This window comes from Suncus etruscus, chromosome 18, assembly GCF_024139225.1.
Source record: "Suncus etruscus isolate mSunEtr1 chromosome 18, mSunEtr1.pri.cur, whole genome shotgun sequence".
In the NCBI taxonomy this organism is placed as follows: domain Eukaryota; kingdom Metazoa; phylum Chordata; class Mammalia; order Eulipotyphla; family Soricidae; genus Suncus; species Suncus etruscus.
The window spans coordinates 52,105,711-52,118,488 of NC_064865.1; the positions used below are offsets into that span (position 1 = coordinate 52,105,711).

General features: G+C 47.7%; 1 protein-coding gene across 1 annotated transcript; it reads right to left on the reverse strand.

The window, feature by feature from the left end:
* Positions 1-4,173: 4,173 nt before the first annotated feature.
* LOC125995839 (uncharacterized) lies at positions 4,174-9,429 on the reverse strand. Its single transcript, XM_049764812.1, is given in 2 exon segments — positions 4,174-7,892; positions 7,971-9,429. Coding segments are annotated over 2 exon segments (5,178 nt in total).
* Between the last annotated feature and the right edge of the window lie 3,349 nt (positions 9,430-12,778).

Sequence of the window (12,778 nt, forward strand, 5' to 3'; positions counted from 1 at the left end):
AGAAAAGAGATGAAACCAGCAAACCAGTCATAGAATGCCAACCCACAGTAAAAAAAAAAAAAGAAAGCATGAAACTAATAGTTTTATCAAAATTATTAATAATTAGTTTTATATAAGGATTCATTAAGTTGACAACACTCAAGTTATTGAGGAAGCCAATATGTTGGATTATGGCTCTAAGGCAGGCATTCCATTCCCAAGGGGAACCATGCCCAGAAAGGCTGCTGTTTCAGCACCATCTTGCCTGGTTCTGATAGAGTTGATGGTCCTACCATGACCAACTGCTTCATGCCCAAATGATTAAATTATTTCCAAAATTCTCTTTGTGTTGGAGGTTCTGAGTTGTAAAGAGTTTGGGGACTTGCTCAGTCCCACAAAGTGTGCTCCTGGCATGCACTGAAAGCAAGAATTTCCAAGGTGAGTCTCATCCAGAGGTCATAGACAGAGTCCATCAGAGTTGGAAACTTAATTCTGCTTTGTTAGAGTCACAAACTGCACACCCACCCCCATTGCAGGCTCCCACAGTCATGCATTTGACAGGCTTATAATCACAGCTGATTCAGAAACAAAAAAAATTCTTCCAGTGTGGCTGCACCAGACTTAATATCCAACCCAAGTCCAAATATATTATATTAAGGTCAAGGACTCCAAAGAGATAAGAGTTTTGTGCAAATTCCTTTGTGCTGAGACTGAGTGCATTTGTCCTCAGGTCACAGCTAGGAGCAGTTACCCTATTGCCTATTGTGACTTTTGTGTGTGTTTGTTTGGTTTTGGGGCCACACCCAGCAGTGCTCAAGGTTAACTATAGTCTTAGCTCTCAGAAATTGTTCCAGATAGGCTTGGGGGACCATATAGGAGGCAGGTGATCAAACCCTGGTTTATCCCAGGTAGGCTATATACAAGACAAAAGCCTTACCACTGTCTCTCTGGCCTCAACCTATTGTGACTTCTGAACCTATCACACAAGTGGTTCAGAACAGTCATTTCCAAACTAGTACTGAAAAAAGCAAAAAATCACATAGTCATTATGAAGATCAAACTGATCAACAGATCCCATTTATTTCCAGTCAATGCCCAAGCCATTTGGACTGTGATGCCTCATCAATTGCCAGCTACCAACAATTGGGACTCATGAATCCAACATAGGTCATCTAGTTAGTACATCATTGATGCTGTATCGGCTCTAGGTCCTGGATGCCATTGTTGTTCACAAGAACACAATAACAAGCTAGTGTTCGGGACTCTACTGATATATTTTTTTTCTCACTAGTCACCAATGATTATTTCTTTGCCATATCCAAGTCATTCCCTTAGCTGTGATCCATTTTTTGGTATTCATCATGCATTGGTTCTCAGAGCACCACAACTGCTACTGTCAGGTCAGTGAAAACAAACTGTTGTTTTCATTTACCCAATCTCTTTCTTGAGCTCTTTTGAAGATGCTTGGGCTTTTATGATTTGAACCCAACTACTGAAAGAACTCCCCCGCAGGGGAAGTCCGCTCCAGGCTCAGGATATGCGCGCACCCAAAGAGACTCGAAGACCAGACTTGCTGTAATAACACGAGGGATTTTAATATCTCAGCATGCTGGAGACCGAATCTCATAACTCAGGACCGAGTAGAGAAGATTCGGCCCCCCCTTTAGCATTCAGCAAAGCTTTTATAGGGTAAAAAGTCTATACATATCATGGGAACACACCTGCCAGGAAGGAGGCATTTCTCCTTATCTCCCGCCACAAAAGAAGTTATGCGTCAGAGCCCAGGAAAGAGGCATTTTGTTTTCCCTGTGTAACAGATGGGGCAGTGTTTGCCCCTGGGGTCATGTGCGTATCTTTGTCCTTCCCCTGACGGCATATGTCTAATTTAAAATGAGGGTCTTCCGCGAATTGTGGTGGTTAGTTCAAAGGAAGGGGAGTTAGGGAGTGGGGGAGTGGGAAGGTTCCCAGGGAAAGGAAGGGGAGCTAGGGAGTGGGGGAGTGGAAAGGTTCCCAGGGAAAGGAAGGGGAGCCAGGGAGTGGGGGAGTGGAGGAAAGGGAAAAGTGGAAAGGTTCCCAGTGAGCTTGAATGAAGTGTAAATTAAGGCACTTTAAGGAATTAGCTTAGTTGGGATCTTTCTTAAGGCACTTAATTAAAGTGTAAATTAGGGAAGTTAGAGTGCTTAGCCGGGAGCTTTCTTTAGGAACTTAGAGAAGCTTAGGGCTTGGCTTAATTCTCTTAGGAAGTGCAAGTTAGGGAGGGTGCCTAGTTTTTTCTTCTGTTTGCTATTTTCCAGTTCTTACTTATATTTATTATTTTCTTCACACCTTTTCATCCCCCACTTTTTTTTTTGCACATAGCTCTAATCTTAGAGCATCCCTTCATTCTGCTGATATTGCTGTTTGAGAACCATTACATGGACTGTATTTATTCTTTGTTTCACAAAACTAACTAACTTATTTAAAATGCAGGGACCGAAAGTAAGCAGGAAGAATAGGATTATTAGGGGTCCTGTTAGAGTGGAGATAAGAGTTGTAAACCAAGGGGATCTGTTAAACCATCCCTCAAACCAGCCCTGATGAGAATCCCTTTCCAGTCTGCGTTTGTCTAATCTTTCTCTTAACTTTGCCATGGAGTCTCTGACGACTCCGGAGTGGTCTGCATAAAAACAACATTCTTCCTTCAAGGCTGCACACATTCCTCCTTCTTTTAAAAACAAGATATCCAGACCCCTTCTATTCTGGAGGACTACCTCTGATAGGGATGTGAGAGACTCTTCGAGCTTAGTGATGGATTGCTCTATTATTTCTAAGTCTGCATCCATTGCAGCACGCAGTTCAGTATAGTAGTGGGGCATTTGGACTAGGGCGGAGGTCCCAGTCCCAATTCCTGCTGCGACCCCCAAGCCTAGAAGGACTGCCAGTGTAATAGTTACAGGTTCCCTTTTCCAGCGAGCTCTTCTGTCAAACTCATTCACAAAAGACTCGCTATCATGGTACAAGAGTCTAGGGACTAGCTGGACTAAAATACAGTAATCCTGGAGATTGTTGAACACGCTGGTGGAGATGCATGGGGTGAGTCCCGTGTTACAGGCCCAAACCGTGTCTGGAGGGGGAACGAGGTATCGCCCCCGTGTAAAGGATGATTGTAGGGTTGAGCTGCAGAGGTGCTTTCTATCAGGGGGAACGGTACCTAAACAGAGGCCCTGCCCAGACACGGCAGCTAAGGTTAGCTTTCTGCTCCCTCCCCAGGCACATACAGAGGAACTTTCGCTTTCGTTAAAGGTTCTATTTTGGGCAATTCCTTCATAGTAGGGGGGGCTTGAGGCGTAACAGAGCCAGCAAGATTGGGTGATATCAGAATTGGTTCGGTTGAGTACCAAGAAGGCTCCTTCTATTAAGTTTAAAAGGCGGTTTTCCATCCCTGGGGGGGCAGGGGCGTCTTTAGATTCATGAGTCTGGGTTGTTGGGTCCGAGTTTAGGGGCTGTGAGGAAGCAGGAGTAACAGGGACTAGTGTTGGCCTAGGCTTGGGTAAAGGCTGGGTGTCCGTTAGGACGGGGTTGGGCCCTATTGGCTGAGAGGGAGGATTTTGAATTTTCAGTCTGAGTTTGAATGTGAACCCCGGATCGGTTCCAGAAACGTAAAATCTCAGGCCCCACTGTTTTCCTTTTATCCAGCCGCCTTTTTCCTCCCTCCCTTTCTGCGTGAAAGTGATGTTTAGGGTGTCACCTTTACTACCTCTAACTACTGTAATGAGGTCCCAGCTGGAAGAGGGGTTCCAATAGGCAGTGCCAGAGGTTTCACATCCCCATGCTTTACAAAAGAAACTTTCTATCCCCCCACATCGGCGACCTTCCCTCTTAGACTGTTTTTCCCTGGGGCAAACATAGAACGATGCCTGCCGCAACTTTCTCTGCTTTGCCAAGGAACTGCACCCTGGCAGGTCGGCTACGTACTGGCCCCTAGTGTACACTCCCTGTGAGAGGGCTCGTTTCTGAAAGACGACTTTTTCCTGGGGAACCGTTTCAGGTGACTCTTCCGGGATGTCCCATGCCTCTACACCAGCAATGAGGGCGCAAACCTCGGGGCGCAGTGGTGGCCACCAAGTATACGGGGGGGCCACCTTGGAAATGCTCCACACAGTGTCTCCAGCCTGGGAAATGACTTCCCAGGTCAGTGTCATAGGAGCGTGGGGGTTACCGCTCTGGGCAGAGGCGACGGCGCAGGCGAAGTTTAAGAGGATTATCAGTTGCTTCCACTTTCCATTCATCCTTAAGCTTTTCAGCAGGAGCTTTCTTTGTGTGTGACGCGTGGATCCAGGCAGCAATTCCGTCTACTTTCACAGCTGTTGGGGTGGTTAACAGTACTAAGTAGGGTCCCTTCCACCTGGGCTCGAGGGTTCCCACTCGATGACGTCTAACAAGGACCAGATCACCGACTTGGATCCCGTGTGGCACCGCAGGAGTCCCAGGTGAATAGGCTTCTTTAATCTGGTCCCAGATCTGGGTGCGGACAGCCTCTAGAGCCTTAAGGTGGATAAACAAAGCAGAGGGTGAGTGGGAATCTAAGGCGGGGTCTAATACTCCGTCTGGTCTGGTCAAGGGGGGAGGTCCCCCAAAAAGGATCTCATAGGGAGTGAGCCCGAAACGTCCGGGTGTGTTTCGGGCTCTGAGGAGCGCAAAGGGAAGGAGGCCCAACCAGTCCTTCCCGCCGGTCTCAATAGCCAATTTAGTGAGGGTCTCTTTTAGAGTTCTATTCATTCTCTCTACCTGCCCTGAACTCTGGGGTCTATAAGCGCAATGCAATTTCCAATTGGTCCCCAGCTGTTTGGCCAGTCCCTGACTTACCTGGGCGACAAACGCGGGCCCGTTGTCGGAGCCGATTACCTTGGGTATCCCGAACCGGGGCAAAATTTCTTCCAGAATTTTTTTCGTGACCACCTGGGCAGTTTCAGACTTTGTGGGGAAAGCTTCAACCCATCCGGAGAAGGTGTCTATGAAGACTAGAAGATATTTATTGCCATACCTACCAGGAACGATTTCTGTGAAATCTACTTCCCAGAAGACTCCTGGTCTGTCTCCCCGCAGCCGTTTTCCTGGTTCTACGAGCGGGTGGTGGGCATTTGTTAGAACACAGGCTTTACAGGACTGGGTTACTTGTTCTGTTATAGTTCGTAGTCGGAGTACGTGATAATTGGAGGCTTTTACTAGTTCGCACAATTTCTTTTTTCCTAAATGTGTTAGGTGATGGATACTCTTTACATAGTATTCACCTTCTTTATGAGGCAAAATGATTTTGTTGTCTTTAGTTTTTGCGATCCCATGGCAGTCAAATCCGCTGGATAATCCTTTTTCCTTTAGGCGTTCAATTTCCTCACAGTCTATTGGTGTGTAGTTTAGACTGAAATTATCTTCTTTTGGTTGGGGTTTCTTTCGTTGCTCACATAAGGCACAGGAGACAGTTCCTTGTGCGGCTTTCTTAGCAGTGTGATCTGCCATTCTGTTCCCTGCTGCCACGGGGTCCATTCCTTTTTGATGTCCAGGACAATGAATAATAGCTACCTTTTTCGGCAGGTGTATGGCTTCCAAGAGAGCAAGGATTTCTTCCTTGTTCTTAATTTCCTTTCCTGCAGCCGTGAGGAGTCCTCTTTGTTTGTAGATCGCGCTGTGAATGTGAGCGGTGGAAAACGCGTATCTGCTGTCGGTGTAGATGTTAATAACTTTTCCTTCTGCCAGCTCAAGGGCTTTTGTCAAAGCTTGTAATTCAGCTTTTTGTGCCGAAGTCCCCTCAGGAAGGCTGCTGGCCCATATTACTTGCTTCCCATCCACTATGGCTGCTCCGGCTTTTCTTTTTCCATCCATGATGAAGCTACTACCATCTGTGTACCAATTCGGCGCCCCATGCCAGGGCAGATCTGTCAGGTCTCTCCGGGTTCCAGTTTCCTCAGCTAAAATGTCTGTGCATGAGTGTACCGGCTGGGATCCGTCTGTCTCCGGGAGCAGGGAGGCGGGGTTAAGAATAGCAGGCGGTCCGAACGTTATACGGTCGTTTAGCAAGAGACTTTGGTAGTGAGTTATTCGGGCGTTGGTCAACCAACGGTCAGGAGGCTGCCTGACTATACTTTCTAATGCATGGGGAGCGACTATAACTACATGCTGGCCCAGAGTAAGTTTGTCAGCGTCTTTTACCAGGAGAGCCACCGCTGCGATTACCCTCAGACATGACGGCCAGCCGCTTGCCACTGGGTCGAGTTTTTTTGACAAGTAGGCTACTGGTCTTTTCCAAGGTCCCAGGGCTTGGGTTAGCACTCCCCGAGCCACTCCCGCACGTTCGTCCACATACAGGGTAAAAGGTTTGGTTAGATCCGGCAGGGCCAGGGCTGGTGCTGTGAGTAGAGCAGTTTTAATTTTTTCAAAGGCTTCTTGACACTCCTGTGTCCAAGCAAAGGGAGCTTGATCCCGTGTAAGTGGATACAGGGGAGCGGCTAGGGAGGCAAACCCAGGTATCCAAAGTCTACAGAAACCGGCTGTCCCCAGAAATTCCCGTACCTGCCGTGGAGTCTTGGGGACAGGGATGGTAACTACTGTCTTTTTCCTGGCTTCTGTGAGCCACCTCTTGCCGTCTTTCAGGACATACCCCAGGTATGTTACTTCGTTGCGGCACAACTGAGCTTTCTTGGCCGACACCCGGTACCCTAACTCACCCAATTCTTTTAGGAGTTCTCTGGTTCCTTCTTCACACGCTTCCTTGGTGGATGCTGCCAGCAGGAGGTCATCAACATACTGAAGAAGGGAGACTTGGGGGTTCCGAGCCCTGAAGGGGGCCAGGTCCCTATGGAGTGCCTCGTCGAATAGTGTGGGGGAGTTTTTAAAACCCTGGGGCAATCTAGTCCATGTCAGTTGTCCAGTGTGTCCCCCTTCCGGATCTCTCCACTCAAAAGCAAACATCAGTTGGCTGCTGGGGTGTAATTGGAGACAGAAAAAAGCGTCTTTTAAATCTAGCACTGTGTACCAAACCCGCTCCGGTGGGAGGGAACTCAGTAGATTGTAAGGGTTAGGCACAGTGGGATGCAAATCCTGGGCCCTTTTATTAACCTCCCTTAAGTCTTGTACTGGTCGGTAGTCCCCAGTGCCAGGTTTCTTCACCGGCAGCAAAGGCGTGTTCCAGGGAGATCGGCAGGGTACTAGAACTCCTTGCTGTATCAGCCTCTGGATGTGGGGACGGATGCCTTCCTTTGCTTCTTTACTCATGGGATATTGTCTCACCGAGATAGGTGAGGCATGCGCCTTCAGCTCTACCACTATCGGGGGTACTTGTTTAGCCTTGCCAATTCCTGCCTGTTCAGCCCAGACCTCAGGGAATTGGGTAAGCCATTCTGAAGCAACTACTTCTCCAGGCTTTGTTTCATGGAGGCGGTATTCCTCCTCAAGTCCGACTACCAGACAAGTCACAGGAGCTTCCCCCAAAGTTACTTCAGGTCCCTCAGGGGTAAACTGAATTTGTGCCTTTAATTTGGTCAGCAAATCTCTTCCCAGGAGGGGCGCAGGGCACTCAGGGATGACCAGGAAGGAGTGAGTTACTCGGCCCCTCCCAACGTCCAATTTTCTTTTTGTAGTCCAATGGTAGAATTTGCTGCCCGTGGCCCCCACAACCATGGTTTCTTTTGTTCCTAATTTTCCTAGGGGCCTGGTCAATACCGAATGTTCAGCTCCCGTGTCCACCAGGAAGTTGATGGGAGTCCCCTCTACTGGAAGCATTACCCTGGGCTCGGGGAGGGGGACCGAGCCCCGTCCCCCCTAATCATCGAGAGCCAGGACCTTGTTCCTCCTGAGTTGCTTTTTCGGGCACTCCCTTGCCCAGTGTCCTTTTTCTTTACAATGGGCACACTGATCTTTTTCGAGTGGACGGTCAAGTCCTTTTTCTTTACAATGGGCACACTGATCTCTATCGAATGGACGATCTTGTCCTCTCGGGGTTCTTCTTGCCCTGTCGCCCAGGTGCCCTGTCTGCCTGCTTCTTTCTCTTTCTGCTATACTATCCCCTACTACTGCAGCCAAAATTCTAGTTAAATTTCTCTCTTGTCGGCGATCACGCCGGTTCTCTCTGTCCTCTATCTCTTTCTTTTCTCTTTCCTTTTTCTCCTCCTCTGTTTCTCTCTTGTGGAACACTTTCTCTGCCTCCTTCACTAAGTCTCGCAACGAATAATCTTGAAGTCCCTCTAGCCTCTGTAGCTTACATTTTATATCTGTGGCTGACTGCCCAATAAAGGCCATTGCTATGGCCGCCTGTTGTCCCTCTGAAGCTGGATCAAAAGGAGTGTACCTCCTATAAGCTTCCATTAGGCGTTCCAGGAAAACCGAGGGCGGTTCAACTGGACCTTGGACAACCTCTCTTACCTTAGCCAGATTCGTGGGGCGTCTTGCAGCCCCTCTTAGACCAGCAATGAGAGCCCGGCGGTAGACGGTGAGGCGCTCCCTACCTTCTGCGGTATTGAAGTCCCAGGTTGGCCTGGTCAGTGGAAACCCTTCATCTATGAGGTTAGGGAGATTAGTGGGAGTCCCATCGGCCCCCGGGACGTTTTTCCTGGCTTCTAGGAGGACTCTTTCTCTTTCCTCTGTCGTGAAGAGGACCTGGAGCAGTTGTTGACAGTCGTCCCAGGTGGGCTGATGCGAAAACATGAGAGACTCGAGGAGTCCCGTCAGGGCAGAGGGATTATCTGAAAAGGTGGGGTGCATAGTCTTCCAATTATATAGATCTGCCGAGGAAAAAGGCCAGTACTGTAAAGGGGGAAGCTGGTCATCTCCTGGCGGGGGCCCCATTGCCCGAAGGGGGAGGGCAAGAGACCGTGACTCGGAGGGGCGAACAGTTTCTGGACTGCGGCCCTTCCGGCTCCGGGTTCCCCCTGCTGGTCCCGGTTCGCGTGGACCGGCCGCCGGGGGTTGCCCCACAGCGACGTGTGGCACGTTAGGTTGTGCCGGCTGGGGAGAGGATTGAGGTTGGGAGTACGGAGGGGGGGAGAAGTCAAGAAGAAGATCATTGTCTATCTCAGGGTAGAGGGGCGGGGGAGCTGAAGGTCGGGGGGGAACAGGCAAGTTGGGCTCGGGGTCTGAGGCTACTGCCATTATAGTGGAAGTTGGCTCAGGGCGGCCAAATATCCAGGGCTTGACCCACACTGGTGGATTCTGGACGAGGTCCTGCCAGACGAGAATGTAGGGTATTTGGTCCGGGTGTCCCCCTTCAGACTGAAAAATGACCTTTCTTACTGCGGAAATAAGAGAGAGGTTAAAGACACCTTCTGGCGGCCAGCCGACTCCAAAGGTTGGCCATTCAGAGGTGCAGAAGGTCTGCCAGGGGCCCTTCCGTACCCCGACAGACAGATTGTGAGCCCTAGCTTTTACGTCAGTCCAGTGGTTAAGGGTTAGAGTCAAAGGAGTCGTCACGGTCTGTCCCATCTTAGTCCTAATTTCAAGGAAAACTGACACAGAAGTTACAATCAAGAGACAAATGACCCAGAACAAGCGCCGTTCCCGCGTTGCCCAAAGGCACTTCAAAGAGTCGGATGGCAGGGGCCTCCGCCGCCAGCCTAGTTCAATGAGGAAGCTATTCTCCTCGCGACTCTCCAGACCAGGGGGGTACACCAGGCGTCCCTGGTCGTCCCCGCTTCCTCCCGGGACGTCTCCCAGGGTGATCGGACGGTGGACACCCGGACACGTCTGTCTTTATCCACGAAACCTCAGACTTGCTGAGCGTCCGTAAAGCCGAAACTGCGATCGCGCCAAACCTCAGAGAAAAGTACAGCCAGAAGCAAACGAACCCAGACTAAGTAGACACAGACACAGACACAAGAGCTCACCTCCAAGTGGGTCTGGGGTCTCTGGGTGGTCGCAAATATCCCGGACGAGCCCCCAAATGAAAGAACTCCCCCGCAGGGGAAGTCCGCTCCAGGCTCAGGATATGCGCGCACCCAAAGAGACTCGAAGACCAGACTTGCTGTAATAACACGAGGGATTTTAATATCTCAGCATGCTGGAGACCGAATCTCATAACTCAGGACCGAGTAGAGAAGATTCGGCCCCCCTTTAGCATTCAGCAAAGCTTTTATAGGGTAAAAAGTCTATACATATCATGGGAACACACCTGCCAGGAAGGAGGCATTTCTCCTTATCTCCCGCCACAAAAGAAGTTATGCGTCAGAGCCCAGGAAAGAGGCATTTTGTTTTCCCTGTGTAACAGATGGGGCAGTGTTTGCCCCTGGGGTCATGTGCGTATCTTTGTCCTTCCCCTGACGGCATATGTCTAATTTAAAATGAGGGTCTTCCGCGAATTGTGGTGGTTAGTTCAAAGGAAGGGGAGTTAGGGAGTGGGGGAGTGGGAAGGTTCCCAGGGAAAGGAAGGGGAGCTAGGGAGTGGGGGAGTGGAAAGGTTCCCAGGGAAAGGAAGGGGAGCCAGGGAGTGGGGGAGTGGAGGAAAGGGAAAAGTGGAAAGGTTCCCAGTGAGCTTGAATGAAGTGTAAATTAAGGCACTTTAAGGAATTAGCTTAGTTGGGATCTTTCTTAAGGCACTTAATTAAAGTGTAAATTAGGGAAGTTAGAGTGCTTAGCCGGGAGCTTTCTTTAGGAACTTAGAGAAGCTTAGGGCTTGGCTTAATTCTCTTAGGAAGTGCAAGTTAGGGAGGGTGCCTAGTTTTTTCTTCTGTTTGCTAGTTTCCAGTTCTTACTTATATTTATTATTTTCTTCACACCTTTTCACTACGTTGAATTATAACAATAAATTCTTTTTTTTTTATTTAAACACCTTGATTACATACATGATTGTGTTTGGATTTCAGTCATAAAAGGAACACCACCCATCACCAGTGCAACATTCCCATCACCCAAGTCCCAAATCTCCCTCCTCCCCACCCAAACCCCGCCTGTACTCTAAACAGGCTCTACATTTCCCTCATACATTCTCAATATTAGGACAGTTCAAAATGTAGTTATTTCTCTAATTAAACTCATCACTCTTTGTGGTGAGCTTCCTGAGGTGAGCTGGAACTTCCAGCTCTTTTGTCTTTTGTGTCTGAAATTTATTATTGCAAGAATGTCTTTCATTTTTCTTAAAACCCATAGATGAGTGAGACCATTCTGCGTTTTTCTCTCTCTCTCTGACTTATTTCACTCAGCATAATAGATTCTGTGTACATCCATGTATAGGAAAATTTCATGACGTCATCCCTCCTGACAGCCGCATAATATTCCATTGTGTATATGTACCACAGTTTCTTTAGCCATTCGTCTGTTGAAGGGCATCTTGGTTGTTTCCAGAGTCTTGCTATGGTAAATAGTGCTGCAATGAATATAGGTGTAAGGAAGGGATTTTTGTATTGTATTTTTGTGTTCTTAGGGTATATTCCTAGGAGTGGTATAGCTGGGTCGTATGGGAGCTCGATTTCCAGTTTTTGGAGGAATCTCCATATTGCTTTCCATAAAGGTTGAACTAGACGGCATTCCCACCAGCAGTGGATAAGGGTTCCTTTCTCTCCACATCTCCGCCAGCACTGTTTGTTCTCATTTTTGTGATGTGTGCCATTCTCTGTGGTGTGAGGTGGTATCTCATTGTTGTTTTGATTTACATCTCCCTGATGATTAGTGATGTGGAGCATTTCTTCATGTGTCTTTTGGCCATTTGTATTTCTTCTTTGTCAAAGTGTCTGTTCATTTCTTCTCCCCATTTTTTGATGGGATTAGATGTTTTTTCTTGTAAATTTCTGTCAGTGCCTTGTATATTTTGGAGATTAGCCCCTTGTCTGATGGGTATTGGGTGAATAGATTCTCCCACTCAGTGGGTGGCTCTTGTATCCTGGGCACTATTTCCTTTGAGGTGCAGAAGCTTTTCAACTTAATATATTCCCATCTGTTAATCTCTGTTTTCACTTGCTTGGAGAGTGCAGTTTCCTCCTTGAAGATGCCTGTAGTCTCAATGTCATGGAGAGTTTTGCCTATGTGTTGTCCTATATATCTTATGGTTTGGGGTCTGATATCGAGGTCTTTAATCCATTTGAATTTTACCTTCGTACATGATGTTAGCTGGGGGTCTAAGTTCAATTTTTTGCAAGTGGCTAGCCAGTTGTGCCAACACCACTTGTTGAAGAGGCTTTCCTTGCTCCATTTAGGATTTCCTGCTCCTTTATCAAAAATTAGGTGATTGTATGTCTGGGGAACATTTTCTGAGTATTCAAGCCTATTCCACTGATCTGAGGGTCTGTCCTTATTCCAATACCATGCTGTTTTGATAACTATTGCTTTGTAGTAAAGTTTAAAGTTGGGGAAAGTAATTCCTCCCATATTCTTTTTCCCAATGATTGCTTTAGCTATTCTAGGGTGTTTATTGTTCCAAACAAATTTCAAAAGTGCCTGATCCACTTCTTTGAAGAATGTCATAGGTATCTTTAGAGGGATAGCGTTGAATCTGTATAACGCCTTGGGGAGTATTGCCATTTTGATGATGTTAATCCTGCCAATCCATGAGCAGGGTATGTGTTTCCATTTCCACGTGTTCTCTCTTATTTCTTGGAGCAGACTTTTATAGTTTTCTTTGTATAGGTCCTTCACATTTTTAGTCAGGTTGATTCCAAGATATTTGAGTTTGTGTGGCACTATTGTGAATGGGGTTGTTTTCTTAATGTCCATTTCTTCCTTATTACTATTGGTGTATAGAAAGGCCATTGATTTTTGTGTGTTAATTTTGTAGCCAGCCACCTTGCTATATGAGTCTATTGTTTCTAGAAGCTTTTTGGTAGAGTCTTTAGGGTTTTCTAAG